At 31.6% G+C, this 18,606-nt stretch overlaps 1 protein-coding gene across 2 annotated transcripts in view; it reads left to right on the top strand.

Annotated features, from left to right (window-relative positions):
- Nucleotides 1-18,606, top strand: part of LOC142321416 (NBAS subunit of NRZ tethering complex-like) — a 147,783-nt gene that overhangs the window by 107,954 nt on the left and 21,223 nt on the right. For both annotated transcript variants that reach the window (XM_075359486.1, XM_075359484.1), the window contains exons 29-33: nucleotides 3,246-3,496; nucleotides 4,190-4,398; nucleotides 8,529-8,716; nucleotides 14,103-14,294; nucleotides 18,058-18,218. In XM_075359486.1, the coding sequence (XP_075215601.1) occupies nucleotides 3,246-3,496; nucleotides 4,190-4,398; nucleotides 8,529-8,716; nucleotides 14,103-14,294; nucleotides 18,058-18,218 (1,001 nt within the window). The remainder of the gene's footprint in view (nucleotides 1-3,245; nucleotides 3,497-4,189; nucleotides 4,399-8,528; nucleotides 8,717-14,102; nucleotides 14,295-18,057; nucleotides 18,219-18,606) is intronic.

The raw sequence follows: 18,606 nt of genomic DNA, 5'->3' as shown, positions 1-18,606 counted from the left end.
AAATTATAGATGCTGATATTTTATACTAATCTTTATAGTTGATTGATTCTAGAACTTTATATTTTTTCTTTAATAAATTGCTGATGCATGATGACAATTAATGTCTCAAAAACTAAGAAATTAAAGAAGGTTTCTCAAAGTGAACTAGTCAAAAATGAAATCTTCATATTGATGCTAAATGATATAAGTTCCATGACTTTCTTGGAAAATTTTCTTGGTACCAAAGGCTTTCATAATTGTCAATATATTTTAGATAAAGTTATTTATTCATGCAGCTATGGTATGAAATATTGTCACTGAAAACTTATTCCTGCACTCAGATTATGGATTTTTCAAAGCTTGGAGCAAGCAAGAAATGATACATAGTGAATGTAAAAAGAAAAGATGTTTCTCCAAGATATTTCAGTAATTAAAACTGATTGAAATGCTGATTTTTTTATTGTGAATGGAATGTGATCAAAACATTTTGATCACATTCCATTCACAATCAAAGTCTTTGATCAATCATCAAGATCAAAATCATTTGATCCTGGCTTATAAAAACAAAAATACTTAAGCTATTTAGCTCAGTACCTTTTCCCCTTCAAAGTACAGGGTGATTCAAAGAAACAGTAAATTTTGTAATTTGTGTTGGTAGCCGTGGGCGATTGGTACCACTTGATAAGTGGCGCCAGCCTCTCTAACCCAACCTGCCATTTAGTTGTCATGGATCCTTGGAGTGGTGCGCAACGTGCATTTGCTATCAAAGCGTTTTACAAAAACAATGACAGTGTGGAGGGAGCGCATAGAGAATTTTGCCTGGGACGGCACGACCGTGTTCCATCAGCACATGCAATTAAAACATGGATATCTAATTTTGAGGAAACCGGTTCGGCAATGAAAAAGAAACCTCCAGGCTGTGAGCAAACCATCTGTACACCACAGAATGTTCAAGCTTTACAAGATGCTGTCACATGAAGTCCACATCGGTCAATCCGTCGTCTCTCAGCATCTTTACAATTGCATAGTTCAAGTGTTAGAAGAATGTTAGTGAAGGGCTTGCAATACCATCCATACAAGTTGCAGATCGTCCAGGAACTGAAACCGAACGATGCAGTTGTGCGAGCACAATTCTGTATTGTAATGCTTCAGAAGATAAATGATAACGAAGAGTTTGTTCACGAACTGTGGATGTCAGATGATGTGCATTTCCACCTCAGTGGATTTGTTAACAAGCAAAATTTCAGATACTGGGCACAAGAAAATCCTACACAGCTACACCAGCGTCCAGCCAGAAAGTGACCGTGTGGTATTCTATGTCATCTTACGGTGTTATAGGCCCTTATTTTTTTGAGGATGACAACGGTCTTGCGATTACAGTGACGTCGGCTCGTTACGTAACCGTGCTTGAAACCTTTGTTGTGGAACAACAAAAGAGATTTCCACCGATTCTTAACACAGCCTGGTTTCAACAAGACGGAGCAACATCACATACTGCACGAATATCGATGGCAGCTGTATGCCGATTGTTTGGACAACGTGTCATTTCATGAAATGGTGACATTAGATGGCCTCCCAGATCGCCTGATCTCTCAGCTTGCGATTACTATTTGTGGAGGTCACCTTAAAAGCAAAGTGTTCCACAGTAGACCTGCTATAACGGAAGAACTGAAGGCAAAGATCCGAGAAGCAATTGCGGAAATTCCAGTTGAGATGTTGTCAAACCATAGAGACTTCGTGAGTGTTTACGTAGAAGAGGAGGTCACCTGGAAGATGTCATCTTTAAAAAATAAACTAAAATGTATGTATCCTAAAATGGCAACATTTGTACAATTACATGAAATAAAATTCATTTTCTAAAAAAAATTTTTCATTAACGTTATTTGATTTTTTTAATTTCCCGTTTCTTTGAATCACCTATTCTGATGTAATAGACGTATTCCTGTGATGTTTCCATTATTGGAAGCACTTTTCAAAGTCATTTTTTGTGATCACCATAGTCCATTTGTTACATTTTTTTGATCTCTGCTTTGTCTTCAAATCTGTTTCATTTAAGCAGAATTTTAAGCATTCAAAAGAACTAAAAATCACAGGGAGGCATGTCTGGTGAGTAAGGAGCCTGCTGAAGTTGTTATGTCCTGTTTTGCCTAGAATCACTGGATAAGTTGTATTGTATCGACTGCAACTTTGTTGTCATGAATTTTCCAGTTGCTGTTTTCCTAAAGCTTTTTTCTCGTGCATTGAACAGCATCTCTTAGCTGACAAAGAGCAGTTATGTAGTACTGTTTATTGACAATTTGTCCGGAGGAGCATACTCATGGTGAACCATGTCTTGATAATAAAAAAAGATTGTCAGCATGACATTTACATTGCTTTGTGACCACCTGGCTACAAAGCAATTTTCTTTTACTGTGGAGAACTTTAAGTATTCCAATGGAATGATTGTGCCTCTGTCCCAGGTTCATAGGCTAGACCCAAGTTTCATTTCCAGTTATTAGTTTCATAAAATCAAGATCACTATTAGCACATTCTAGCTTATGTTGTGCATCTTGCAGTCTGTTTCCCATTTGTTCGTGAGCAAGAGGTTTGGATTTTTGTTGGTAGAAGGTCTGCCAGTTCTTCACTTTCGACAGATGTTTGACCATCTTGAAAGTGGCGATATCACTCTTTAATTTGTGTAACACCCATAGCTTGATCACCAAAAGCTGTTTAAATTTTTTTTACTGTCTTTACTTGCGTGTCACCAAGTTTCTGATAAAATGTAATGCAGATTCTCCCTTAACCTGTTCAGTCATTTAAAATACAACAAAAACATGACAAGCACTACTTGTACATTTTATTTTCATAGTTGCCGAGTAGCAACTGGCTATAATAGTAGTAAAATAGTGAATCATACGCAGTCAGTGCAAGTTTAGGTCACATTCCATGATACTTTTTGATCATACCTTGTACCAACAGATTACTGTTGGAGTTGAGTATGTATTGTATCTGATATTAGATATAAAAAAAATAGCAACCACTATCTCTGACTATTGTTAAGTTAGACACATCGTAACATAATTATCTATAAACTTTTTGACATATTTTCAATAGGTTATTTCTTTTAAATTAAGGGTAGTGGAACAATTCTGTTTACAGTTCAGTATTTACACACAAAAAAATGCAATGTACAAAAGAATTAGCACTTATTTATGAAATTAATATTTGTATTTTAAGTGATTGCAATTTTTCTTTTTATTACAGTTTAGATTTTTTATTTGTTTTAGTTTTGGCGAGTCAAAAAATGTGAAATCAGTGATTGCATTTGATAATTCTGGACTTAAAAAACAAGGATTTCCTGATTTTTATTCATCACTACATCCAGGATGTTATTTTAGTTCTATTAATTCTTTACTTGATTTTAATAATGTAAATGAAAAAAAATTGGGACAATATAATTTAGCATATAAATTACTTCAGTCAGCCTTATTGGAAATAGAAAAAGATAGTTCACAATCAGCTGCTGCAATTAATAGCGGTAAGGAAAACTTTATTATTATATAAGTGCACCAATTTTATTATATTACATTTAATCAACATTTAAGATAAATTAATTTTAATTATTAGAAATATTTCGAGTTATACACGTTATAAATTTTTATAGTATCTTGTCAGTGTGGCCCAAATTATAGTGAACTGTCATTATTATCAAAATCATTGATTAACCTTATGGGAACTGGTGAAGAATATTATGTACTTGTATGTGTAACAATGTTGAGTATAAATTCATTGATGATGGGAGGTTTGCATCTATTTATCCCTCCTTATTTCCTGTGTTTTTTTTTATCTTAAAACCACAAAACATGTTCTAATATCTAATATCTAGTATCTAATAAAATAAGATTTTCAAATATATAAGATCCCGAAATAAAAGAACTTAACCATTCAGACCTCAATAAAACATAGATATATATTTCACAAATATATTTCACACACTTGGTGTTGAAAAATGGTTTCTGAAAACCTACAGCTGAAAACTAGCAGTGATTTGGTTAGAAACTAAGTTAGAATTGAAAAAAACTTTGTTAAGTGTGTTTAGCAAATATAAAAGAATTTGTATTGTGAAATTTTCAATTATCTTTTGATTTGTATTTTAGAAATAAAAGTATTATTTAAATCATTTAATATGTATCATGTATAGATGACTAATAAATTGTTTGAAAATTTTCAGTGCTGATTCAGTGCAGTCAGCTTATTATGAGTGAGGATAGCTGTCTTGGTCTGGCATTCTTATTTTCTCTAACTAATGAAACTGCAGCCGAACAGAGTTTCTGTGCTCTTCCACAGTCTCTCCTTTGTCTTCAGTTGGCTCTATATTATTATTCTGTGCTTGAAGTCATAAAAACCAATAATGATGTCTTCTCTATGTTTCCAGAAGATGTATGTTTTAATATTAATTAATTATTATATATGTATAAATTTTTTCCTGAAAGTTTTTCTTGGGAGTATTTATCCATTATTTTTTATTTACAGTAGATGGCACTTATTAGAATCCCTTTTGTACATAAAAGTGAGTCATTAAAGCGACAGATTCAATTAAGCGTCAAAGATCATTTTCCTGTACGCTTACAAATATAACCTAATTTTATGTAGAAACGTCATAAAATGTAATGTACACAGTTTAATGACTATATGTATTAGGTACAGCATTGATTTAGTTACAGTATTTGGTTAGATACATGGTATATTAAAACAGGCTAAAGTAATATAATATTGAAAAAATATAAGGAAAATGTATCTTTACTATCATGTGTTTTTAGTCAATTCTATTAAATACATATAAAAACATGTTATAAAAAGATACAATAAAAATACTAAAATAATGGGGAATACTGTAAAATATAAATTTATAAAAAGGTTTTATGCTATTAATTAAAAAAAAAAAAACAAATCTGAACGTAACATATAGATTACACAAATTTCATTTACTCTGTAATTCCATATAACTGCTTATCATTTTTGAGGTAAATTTTTTTTTATAGTGTCCAAGGCATCATTTTCCACTTTGTAGAAATTACGGAATTGTTCTGGTCTGCATTCATGCAATTCCAAATCTTTCAGTAAAACTGATAGCGCATCAGTTATTTCTTTTAACGATGGTTCCATGTGGCTGAACTTTCTCTGTTTCATCAATCTTGCCCTCTTTCAGCCCTTCATTCATTATTTCTGACACAATTTCATCATCAATAACACGAGCACAAACAGGAATATCCTTGTCAATAGAGATCCACTGATTAATTTTGTCATCCACATCTGCGATTGAAGTTATCAGCACAATGTCATCGGATTTAATAAAACCAGTTTTTTTAAAGCAGTTTTGAATTGCTTCAATTTTTAATTCATTTCAAGCTTTGCATAACATATGAGTAGCATCTAAAAATGTAATTTTTTTCGCTATATCATTCGCAGTCTTCTCACATCCGGCTTCGTCTATCACTTGAATTATTATCCTTCTCATATTTTTCCTATTTGAAACTTCAGGATTTTTACAACTCACTGATATAAGGGCTTTATTAAAGCTGGTGTATTGATGGTAAAAAAAGTAACTCTATGATTTTTAAATTATAATTCGCTGATGTATGAGCTGTACAATTGTCTAAAATTAAAGCTATTTTTCTTTTCTGTCTGATTAATTTCTCATTCCATTTAATCAAAAACTGAGAAAACAAATCAGATGGTCATCCACACATTTTTGTTTGAATTGTAGTTTACAGGTAAGGAAATGCCACAGAAACGTGTAGGATTTTTTGATTTACCTGTAACTAGGAGTTCTTTTTTATTACTTCCTCTCATGTTGCCAGTGAGGAAAACCGTTATGCTGTTCTGAGTTATTAGTTTTTTAAAGCATAATGAAAAATCAGGAACTGCTCTGAAATACAACCCTAGTTCATTGCAATTGTAGATATCTTCAGGTTTGCAGTTTTTTAAATTTTGGGAATGAAGTACTTACTCCAATCATCTGCAGTACGTTGATCAATGCATTTTTCACTGAATGATTTCTTGTAAGCAATATTGTTTCTCTCTTTCCAGCTAGAGAGCCAGCAATCTGTTGGTTTGAAATGATAATCACCAAATTTTTCTGCAAATTGTTGGTATGATGGGCACATTAAGATTCAACGACTGATGGGCACATTTAATGTTTTTGCCTCAGTAAACCACTTTAATAAAGTGTGTTTAACATTTTCATTCTTACCATCATATTTCCTTTCTGTATCATTTAGGGTGATTGCAGCCTCCATTCTTTGCAAATTTTAATGATACAAGAAAGTGAAGTCTGAGAAATTCTCACTGTCATTGCGTCTCACTGACTATATTTAGGAAGTTTACAATATTTTTTTAAAACTTATAATTTTTCATACAAATTAAATTCTTAAATTTATGTTTCATGGCTTCGAAATTCAGAAAAATTTCAGTACAATACAAAAAATATAAACAAACAAAATCACAAATGATCACAGTGAAACATTAGTATGCAACTAAACATTAACAATAATTTAAGCAAACGCAAAAAAACTAAAAGATTTAAACAAACATACAAATCCAACCATATACACAGTGTAGAAAGATGAAACACACTGAAAGACGAATGGTCTGAAGCCTACTGCACTGCACTGTACGCATATTTAGTCTGCCACCGTCTTTTACTGTTGGAAGTCTGGTGCCGTTCTATTTATCTTTAGCCAGCTAGCAGCAAACCATGATATGATTGACCCATTTCCTGGAAGTAATCAACTTAAACATTAAATATGGGTTCTATAGAAAAACATAAACAACATAATGCAGTGCAGTAAACATAAATAATCCATTTTGTATTATAACAAATAACGTAAAATATTAAAATGTTGATTCAGTTTACCGATTCTTGATTCTATTATACAAATTTCCTGTATTTTGATTTGGGTTTTAGAAAAACAATTCAATAATCTGGCTGATTCAATTACCCAGTAATTCTGATAAGTGGCATCTGCTGTATAATTATTATTTCTATTGTAATAGTAATACAATTAGTAATAACATTTATATAAATAGAATTTTTTAAATTAAAATTGTAAATTTAAGAAATTACAGTATTGAATTCTAAATTTTAGATGAACATTAGAAATTTCAGACATTTCATATCCAAAAATGACCAGCTTAACCACGTTTTATTATTTAAATTAAGTGAAGGTTGTTCAATAATTAAAAGTGACAAGAAAAGAAATATGATTATTTATTCAGTGAAAATAAACTAACGTCGTGTTTTAACATAATCATCACCTTCACTTTGGCATTTGTTCCATCTTTCTGAGACCTTTTTTATTCCAGTAGTAAAGAATTATTCACCTCAGGTCTGAACCATTCTTATATATCATTCTGATTCACTCATTGTTGCTGAACTCAGTGCTATGTAAAAATTCTTTGAGAGGATCAAATAAAAAAAATTTGAAATGTGAGATTGGAACTATAAGTTAGATGGGGCAATACTTCCTGACCTGAAATTTAAATAGCTTCCTAAGTCTTTTGAGCTATTTGAAGAAGAATTGCACCTTTAAGAAAGATGTAGAACATTCCCTCATTATTGAGGATTTCACTTTATTTTTACAATAATACTTGCTGTTGAATTATAAGGTTAATCCAAATAGTCGTAATAAGTTGGACCTTTTTAATCAAGACATCACTAGCATCACTTTACTGACTAATTTGTAGGTTTTGAATTTTTTCCTTGCAGCCAAGCCCAGATGTTCCTATTCCATACACTGCTATTTGGATTGTGGCTCAAAATGACCCAGAAGTTTCATCATAAGTTATTATGTGATCTAAAAATGCAGTACCGTCAGCTAAAAACCATTATTTAGATTCTGTACAATTGTTAATTCAGGCGTCTGTGATTTTTTCCCAGTCAATTATCCCAGAACCAACTTATAAACATTTTGTAATTCAGCTTATCATGAAATATAGAATGAACAGTGCCGATACTTGCACTGCAAATTTCAGCTATTCCCAAATTTTTATGCATCTTTACGCCATTTTTATGCATCGAAAACCATAAAATTTTGGCCCCTTCCATCCCAAATTATTACAAAGGTGTTATGTATAATGGATTAGGATGGATAGTTTGCAGTATTTGAACTGAGGTATTAACATGTATTAGGAAATAATTTTACGCTGTATTATCAGGAAGAATAATTTTTACATTCATTACCAATTTTTTAATTAAAAAGAATGAATATCTTGTCTAACAACTTCTTCATTCAGGCTATTTCCAGATACCCTAAACACCCACCACTATGGCTTTAGTATAATATTAAAATTATAACTAATATCATGAAGTGTGCATTTAATAATATTTTGATAAAAACGTTTGGTGAAAAGAAACTTAATTTTTACTGAAAATTTGTTAAAAACTGTTTACAAATATCAGGGCTGCTGTTATTTATGTAACATGATTTTTATGTTTACATGTTACTCTTTGATGTACTGCTCTACTGATTTCATATATTCTAAGTGTCAACTCTTTCTTTCTGTTAAAGGTTATTTCTTTAGCATTTCAAGGCCCACCACAGTCTGAAGATATTCATAAATTGCTTCAGAAATATAGAGCGAAATTAGAAAATTATATGCAAGCTGAAAAAATGAAAGAACTTAATTGTGGAGTTAATATTGATAGGTTTACCGAGGATTCTCAGTATAAACAAGACTCAATTTTGGGTCTTGCCATGTAAGTTGAATTTTTTAAGTCTTATTTCTTTTTGTGTGTAGAATAGATCTTGTTTATAACTTATGTGATTAATTCTACAGTTAAATTTTCTATACTTTTTTTAGAAGCCATTGATACCAAAATCATATTTTCACCAGAAAAACAAAATTATAATTATATCTCTCTCTAATTGTAAACAATAAATTGTGTTATTTATTTATTTGTGAAAAATTATTTTTGTCTGATATTCTGCATTTCCTTGATATTCTGCATATCCTCCAAAATATAGCTAATAGAAGAGACAAACTTATAGGCCAAATCTTAAGGCATCCTGGAATAGTTGCTTTGATGTTGCAGGGACAGCTAGGTGGGAAAAATTGTACAGGCAGGCAGCATTTAGAATATTTAAAACAAATTGTTAGTGATGTAGGATGTAGAGGGTATACTGAAATGAAATGACTGATACTAGATGGGGAATCTTGGAGAGCTGCATCAAACCAGATAATGACTGAAGACAAAAAAAAATCTGCATTATCATTTATAGACTGCTGCATACATTCATACTTGATCTTATCTGTTTGTGAATCAGTGCAATGAAATGGTTGACCCAAATGTAGCTGTGCACTAAATAAAAGCATCTGGATCTCAATCAATAAAATGTGATTTAATTTGTTTTTTGATATTGTCAGCAGTGAAACTAATGTCGTGTGACTTTTTCACAGCTGATTTTCATGTTTTGTTGTTGAATTGTCATTTCCATAATCATTGAAGCTTTTATTTACACTTTTCTTTCTGGTGTGTGGCAATGGTTTTAACACTTAGTGGTTAGCGTACAGAATACGTTAAGGAAATATTTCATCAAGAAATAAGTTCCAAGAAAATGAATTTATCAAAGACCGAGTCTAGGAAAACCAACTATCATGATAGAGGGAAAGTAGGATGATAATTCTGATTGCATAAATCAAAATCCAAAACAATCTACAAGAAAATTAACATAACAGGCAGAAATCTTCAGGAGTGTTACGTACAGAGCCTCGATTAAACATTTAAGATTCCACCCATATAAAATAACTCAGGTTCATCATTTATTTGATATTGACTTTTCAAAATACGCTGAATTGTATCAGTGGTAAATGAAAAAGGAGAAGATATTTTCATTGTAACATTTTTTCTCATGAAAAATGGTTTCATTTACCAGGCCATGTGGGCAGTCAGAATAGTCAAGTATGGTCTGTGAATAATCCTCATGAGATGTTGGAACAACCAGGTTTGCATGTGCTGTGAAAAAATGAATGATTATCTGCATATAAGCTTATAAACATTCATTTTTTCCAAAACAGAGTAAACTTGAGTATTACAATGAAATCATTTATCCTTTAAATTTTAGTCGACTGACTAAATGAGATAGAAATTGCTGGAATCTTTTTCTAATAGAATGAAGCAATGGGGTAATAGGATGAGCCAATGTTTCACTAAATTTACTACATGAAGTTTTCAGCAGAACTAAGCTCATTTTAAAGCATATCTGGCCACTGAGATCCCCAGATCTTACACCCAAAGAGTTTTATTTATAAGGAGCAATGAAAGGATCTATGTATAAGAACACTTGTCGTACCCGGGACGAACTGAAATTATTTTTCAGTTTTTCATAATTGAATTTACAAATGCAGTCACTTATTTGGTCCTTCATTGTGAATTTTGAAAAGTGTTCAGGCATTTCAAGAGGCTATATTAAAGATCTTCTTTAAAGAAAATATTCATCATAATGAATATTATTCCTATTTCTTCCATTTTTATTTGAATATAATAAATTAAATATTTGTAAACAATGGTGCACACTTCATTTGGGATACCGTTATATTAAATAGGTATTTGGAGACTCCCACTTCTTATACAAAGATTAAAGATGTAGATGTTCCTTCATACACTATGAAGTTGTTCTATTAATTTACTATTTTCATTTACATTATATATTACTATTACCGCAAAATATATTTTAAGAATCGTGCAAGTTATTATTTAATCTTTTAGTATTTAATGTCAGACTTCCTATACTAAAATGCCAATATTGATAGTTTTTTAATCTTTTAAACTTACAGTTGGTAGACGTGGATGGTCTGCCTGAAATTTTGTTTTGGTTGCATTTTAAGACATAAATCAAAATTATATCAGATATCTTTTGTTGAAAAGTTAAGAGAACATTACACGATTGTCTGGTTGTCAGTAAAACATGAATGAATGTTTTCCTGTTTACATTCACTCTTTATTTTAGAGAAGTTTGCGCAGTTAAGAGGTAGGATCAGTGACTAGTAATACATCTTCTTAAACATATTCTCATCCTCTAGAATCCTGAAAGAGGTTGAAGTAGATTAGAGTAGTTTTTCCAGTTTTGTTTTATTTTGTGGGAAAAATCCTTCCTCATCCCAGAAGTCCAATTATAGTCTCTTAATATGTTGAAGAATCAGTAATAAATCAGTATTAATCGCTGATTACATATTTACTGTGAGATTATTTTGCACCTCATAATAAAAAAACAATATTTTTGTATTAGAAGGATTTAATAATTTATTAATTAAATTATATACATTTATTGAAGTGAATAAACTAATAATATTTTTTTGGATTTAATAGAATAATTAAAATATCTCTCCACCGGTTTCAGTGGCGAAGTGGTAATGTCTCAGCCTTTCATCCAGAGGTCCTGGGTTTGAATCCCAGTCAGGCATGGCATTTTTCATACGCTAACAAATTCCATTTCCATATCCCATACACAAGCTTCAAGCTTTGTGGCAATATCATCAAAAAAAAAAAAATTGTTCTGTACTACATATGCAAGCCTTTAATCATATATACACATGACACTCTGAAAGCTGAGTTTAGTCATTTATCATATTAGAATCTGAATAAGAGTCTTAAGATTATTTATTTACTTAATATGATTATCAATATTAACAGTAATGGAAACATATGGGCATCTACTGTATTTATGCTTCGGCTACTGCTAGAGATGCATCACATAGTAGTTATAATATAATCGATATTTTATAATTGGTTGTTATTTTTTCATCTTTTTTTTTATGTTTATTTTTTCAAGTTTTCAGGATAAAAGGGAGGGAATAGCAGAATGTTTATGAAAGTTGCTGAATAACCCTTCCTGAGTTTTATAATTACCTAATTAATTTTATAACATACTATCACTGTAATATTATTATTCTTCATTCAATGAATGAATTGCAGGAAAATAGCATTCAAATATTTTATCAAGAACGATTACAGAAGCGTCTTTCCCAGGTCTACATAGATAACGATATTGACATAGGGTGGAACAACATTAAGCTGTGTATTCAGAAGGCAGCATTTGAAGTCATTGATAAGAGGAAAAGTAGGAGGAGGGGTTCAAAAAGATTAAAGATTTGGAATTCAGAAATAGGAGAGACTATTAAAAAAAAACAAAAAGCTTATATGAATTTTCTGCAAAAGAAGACACCTGAGTGCTGGGAAACTTAAAGACAAAAATAATTGTAAGGAAAGCTCACCAGGTCTTGTGGGACAAGTTTATTAATGTCATAGAACATGATGTACGTGGTAGGCAGTTGTGTGTTTACAATGTACTGAAGCTTCTGAATAGAGTGGAAAAGGAAATTTCAGTACACTAATTTATGGGTATCAGAAGATGCTAGGGATTACCAAACAGAGAAACGTCATGCAATGGATGTTACAGTAGATTCTGTAACAATGGAATTACTGAATGTATTGGATGGTATGAAAAACAGAAAGGCTGTATGATAAGATGGCATTAATGTTGAGTTATTGAAGTATGGTGGGGTATTTCTTAAGCTAAGACTCCTGCTCCTGCACCAAGAGCTGTATAATTCCAAATTCATGGTGTTCAGCGAGGTAATCGTGCTTTTTGAGAAAGGTAATCAGGACGGCTGTGCAAATTACAATGGAATTAGTCTTTCAAATGCTGGTTACAAGATCTATTCAAAGATAATTAACGGATGGTTGAGTGAAGGCTATTGCATAAGCAATCCTGTGTGAGGAGCAGAATGGCTGTAAGATTGGACGTTCCTGCACCAATAACATTTTTGTTGTATAAAGAATTGTTTAAAAAATGACATGAATATAATCTAGACACACATGGCCTTTATTGATTTGGAAAAGGCTTTTGATAAAGTTAACCGCTTCATTCTCTGGAATACTTTGCAGGGCAGCAGAAACCCACCTCATGTAATCAAAGCAGTTAAAAGTATTTATCATAACATGCAGCTTCTGATCAATACTGACACGAATCACGTAGCCGGTATAAATAAATGTTAATCGGGGAGGAAGATAAGGGTGAGTTTATCACCTGCTTTGTTTAACATATATATATACATACGTAGACTACATTTTTCAAGAAATGCAAATATACTGTTAGTTTTGGTATAGTATTAGGTAAGGACAACTGCCTGAATTGTTACTGTTTGCAGATGGTATATGGATAATACAAGATGCTGAAAATAACCTGCAGAGATCAGTTTATATGTTGAATGAATTTAAGATTTATAATCTTATAATTTCTATTAGCAAAATAAAAATTATGCTATTCACGGGTAAGTGTTCGGTTCGTTTAAAGATAGTACTGGACAATGAAGTACTTGAACAAGTGTGTTGCTGCAATTATCTGGGATGTGATATCATCTTTGATATGAACTTTGATTTAGAGAAGAAAGTAAATAAATTCCAAACTGTGTGTGGTACCATTAGTAGGACATTGAATAACAGAGCTAGGAAAGGCACACAATTGGAATTCTATAAGATTAGAACCAATCTAGTTTTTCTTTATGGAAGTGACTCATGGGTTACAATAAAAAGACATGAAAGTAAAATACAGTATTTGAGATGAGATTTCTAAGCATGCTGAAAGGCAGCACATGGTTAGATTCGGTATGGAATGAAGAAATAAGAACCGAATTAGATATTTATAGCTTCAATGAAAGAGTGACTCTTTACCCCAAACTCCTGGAGAGAATGAATGAATTAATAAATAGGATTCCTATAAAAGTACAAAATTATCAGCCATACAAGGAGAAACATTGAAAGACCACGTAAAATATTGCAATAGCTCATTGAGAGTTCGGAACAAGAAATGCATTAGCATTCTGGAAAACACTGAATAGAGATTACCTAATGTCTGTTTTTGGTCTCTGCCCATGGGTTTTTTAAATCTGTTTTGACTATTGATTTGCTTCTTTTTATGCTGTTTATCATGCTTTGATTTAAATTTTATCCCATTTTTTTATCCACTACTTCTGTTAATACTTTTATAGCTATTATTATTATTCTTAACTATAGGATGCTTATAATAAAGGATATTATAACTGTTATATTTTTTTTTATAAGTTGAATTAACTTTTGTTTATAGGTGTCAGGAATGGGAGAAAGTAGAGCTTGCTCTGGAATTAGGCCAGATGCATGGTGTTAGTGCTTATGAAGTTGCAGTTAGTCATATTATTTCTTTACTTCTTAGTGGTAATCATCAACTTACAATTGAACACATTGCAGATAATAAACTTGCTTCGTTGCTACAAGATCAGCCAAATTTGGTTCAGAAAAGGTAGTATATGCTATGTTTATTTTATAATTAACATTTTATTTCATTTTACTAATTCATTTTCTTTTTTTTTTTGTTTAATTGTTAATTGATTATTATCTCTTTTGTTAGGATTTGAAGTATGTTCAAAAAAAGATTAAACTATTGTAATAGTGGGCCAACCAGTGTACAGAATCTTCCAACAAGTGATGCTGGGTAGTGGCAATATTGAAAAATACAATGAATTTGACACATTGCCCTACCATTTTAATTTTTTGAGCTATAACAGTTATAGTAAACATGTTTGCTAGTCACTCATTCGTATTTAACAAATTGTAAATGAAAGATCTTGAAGAACAGATGTTTGTGTTAAATTTTGCTTCAAACTTAGTAAAAATTTCTCAGAGACATACTTAAGAAAGTATTTGGGGAAGACTGTATAAGCAGATTGCAGTGCTACAAGTATCTCAGTTGTTTTAAAGCAGACAAAATATTGGCAGATGAAAATCCAGATGATGATTTGGAAGGTCATTCCACATTAACAAACTATGATAACATGGATGCAGTTCATGCTGTGGTTCATGAAGTTCATGGCTGTTTATCTTTCAAGAGATTGCTCTACAACTGGGTAACAACATAAGATCATGCCATGTAGTTTTAACAGAAAAACTTTACACATATTGCATCTCCACAAAATTTATGCCACATTTGCTGACTGATGATCAGAACGAGATCGTGTTAACATCAGCCATAACCTTTTTGACTGTGCCAATTCACATGAAAACGTTTTGAAAAACATCAAAATAGGAGATGAGATTTGAAAACGGTCTGAAAACCTTGATGCAGTTGTCTCAAGGGGTAGTGAAAGGATTGCCATTAACAAAAAAAGTCTGAATGAGTCAGTCAAATATAAGGAAATATTGATGGTTTTTTTTTGACCAGAAAGGTTTGGTCTATTATGAATTCATTCCAAATGGTCAGACTCGAACACTAGGAGTTTTACATAGAAGTTTTACAATGTTTGAGAGGTGCTAAATGTAGAAAGAGGCCTGAGGTATGGGAAAACTAGAGTTGAATGTTGTACCATGACAATGCATTGTGTCATGTACCATTTCTTATCCACCATTGTCTGGCAAACATGAGATGACATTGTGCTTCAGACACCCTAGACTCCAGTTTTGGCCCTAGAAGACTTTTTCCTGTTCCACAAATTGAAGGTAACCTTGAAAGTACATTGTTTCTAAATTTCTAATTGTAGTTCTTCCTAAATCATGTACAGTGATATAAAAGTTTCATAAAATTTCATTATTTAGCATGACATTATGTAACTGCATGCTGTAGAAACTAATGGCCCTCTTTTAAAATCATATCTCTAGGAAACCATAACTCATCCACCGTACACCCTTGATCTAAAGACCAATCTATAGTGTGATTACCTCACTTACATACATTCGGTAAATAAAAAGAACCCTCTCAGAGGATTGTGTTTTGCTCATGGTAAAGAATGATAGAAACAATTAAAATATTCTTACAGAGATTGGATAATAAGTTTGACAAAGGCATATGATAAACCTATTTACTATTAAAACATTTGTTCCAGAAAATAACTATTGAAATAGGATGAGCAAATGCTTATCCAACAAAAGTGCATCCTTGAAAGTAGTATATTTCAAGGTTATTTGGAAAAGTGAAAAAAATATATATATAAAGGTTATTGATATTGATTTTTTTTACTTGATTTTAAATAAATGTTGTAAATTGAAGAGATAAAACTTTTTAATTATCCTTTATATATACACATTAGTTTCTAGGCAGATGACTAATAAAATTACATATATTTAAGTAGTGTCACAAAAACAACAATAAAACAACACTCTTCAATACATTAGCAATTAAAGAAATCATTTTTATAACACCTTCCAGACTAGGTAATGTGACTGTATTGGATAGTATGGGTATAAATATTATGGCATACTTCTGATATTTTCTAGCTACCCTGTTTTTCTGCAATTTGAATTTGTATGACAGATATCAACTGAAAGCAGGAAGCCCAATAAGCAATACAGCCTCTAGTTTGTTTTTTTTTTTAACCTCTGTAGCAGAGGAATAGTCCTACAGACAAGAGTTACCAATCTACTGCATTTCAGTACAGAAGCAACTCTCTTACTGGCTATTAGAAGCTACTAATATGGCACCAAATATGTACTGATTTAATGACTGTCTCAATTCCTGTAGTATTAACAAAGGAGGAAGGAAATTAAAAAATAAGGGGTCATCCCACAAAAAAATCTCTAAATAGAGTAGTTTCACGGATGGAAATGTCTGCTGAGGCATTTACATCAATAGTATCCTAACAGAGGCCAAACTGATGACTGTGTTGTGTTATGTTTAGAGGATCTAAAAGGTGACCTCTGAAAAAGTCCATCAGGGCTAGGAACAGAGGGAGTGATGTGGCGGTCAGGATTGTCATTCAGAGATCAGGATGTTAAGTACATTAAGCCTTTTTATCTTACAATTAAGGCTTGGGGAAAAAGTTCATACTTTAATGCAAAAGTAAAAGTAAAGTATTTCAAATGAAGTTAATTAAAAGAAATATGTACATTTTGATTGATCACCTTTTGCTATTTTTGAGATAAAATCATAATCCTATCATTGAAGAATTTCTGTGTTTTCTGGATGAAAAATTTCGATAAGTGATTTTCACAGACCTATTTTGAAGTATTAAGAGAGTTCTGTAGTGACCGAAAAAAAATTGTTCTTGGTGGTTCAAAGTCAGAACTGCATGATGGATGTATTAAAACGTCTCAGCCAAGCTTTTTTAATTCTTGATAGATCACCAAAGATGTGTGGGATCTGGCAGTGTCATGATGGAAGAGAGACACCTTTCCTATTGATCAATTCTAGTCGCTTTACCTTGATTGCTTGGCATAATCTTTCCAGTTGTTGACAATAGAGGTTATCAATCATTTTGACTGGGCAACGGCAGTTCACAGGGAACAAATCCTTTCTGATCTCACCACGCAAACATCATAATCACTTTTCTTGGCATCAATCCTTTCTGTGCCACTGTTTGCAGAGCTTCTGCTTGCTTTGACACAATCTTTTCTGTACTTTATTGTCATATGTGATACATTTTTCATCATCCATAATGAGATGTAATGTTATGATTTTGTTCCATTTTTCAAATGGTTTAAAATCATTTTGTGGTCTATGTTTAGTCCAATTCTGATATCACAACCATTATTGTGCTAGTCTTGCTCAATGTTTTCCATGATTTCATCAACTTTTTCAGTCATTGGCTGAGAGGAACAAGCTGGATCATTGTTATCAAAATTTCCTGATGGAAAACCCTTGAACTAGCTTTGTGACACATGTACTGATATTGCAGCATCATGTCCATAAACATCACAAATCTTTAGGTGCCTGAGTCACATTCTTCTTTTTTTTTGTTAAAAATTTCAAAATGTATCAAGTTTCTTTTTTATTGGTACTTACTTTAAAGGTGCAATAACTTTTAAATAAATAAACTAATACAATCATAACTTTTCTAAAAATACTTTGTGTCTGTCTTGGTATGTGTCACCTTTTAAAAGCAAGCAAAGCAGCAAAGGTTGAGAGATTTGATTACTTTTATGTGATTCTAAAGCGATGTATCAGGAGAATATGAATAAACTTTTTCCCCAACCCTAATAAGTAGGACTTGGTTTCTGTATCCTAAGAATTGATGTTAAAGTTATTGTGTTAAATTTTACCAGTGTTATCTTTTTAATATTACTATTATTTTCAGATTAACAGATTCTGTATTTCCCAGTTTGAATGGATGTAATCATCAGTTAATGATAGCATATTATACTGTATTACAGTGTGTTGCCGGTAACAATATTATTGATGGGCTTCATCCAAAAGATCACATAAAATTAATTAAAAAAGTGAAAGCGACTTCATCCGGTAAGTTATATTTTACTTTGATAAAATTTTGTTGTAGAAACACTCCAGTATTAGTTTCTTGTAGGTTTCTAAACTATGTGAAATTTGTTTTGTGATTTGTTTAATGTTGTCCTATCATCTGTAATTGAAATTTAACTGGTGGAAACCTAAAAGCTGACTGGAAAAGAAAGTGGTCACTTTCCTTTTATAAGTAGATATATTATTTATTTTTTTATCTACAATCCTAAAATTAATATGTTTTGAGTGTGAAAAAGCAATTATTTTGAATTATTTGATTTTGAGATTTGTTAAAAATTGATTTTTTTTTTTTTTAAATAGCTGCTTTGTAGTAAAAATTTAAAAATTTGTTTAAGTAATTTTTCATATAAGCATTGTTGATTGTATGGAC

The sequence above is a fragment of the Lycorma delicatula genome, chromosome 3 (assembly GCF_047948215.1).
Source record: "Lycorma delicatula isolate Av1 chromosome 3, ASM4794821v1, whole genome shotgun sequence".
Classification (NCBI taxonomy): domain Eukaryota; kingdom Metazoa; phylum Arthropoda; class Insecta; order Hemiptera; family Fulgoridae; genus Lycorma; species Lycorma delicatula.
This window is presented reverse-complemented; position numbering and strand designations above follow the sequence as displayed.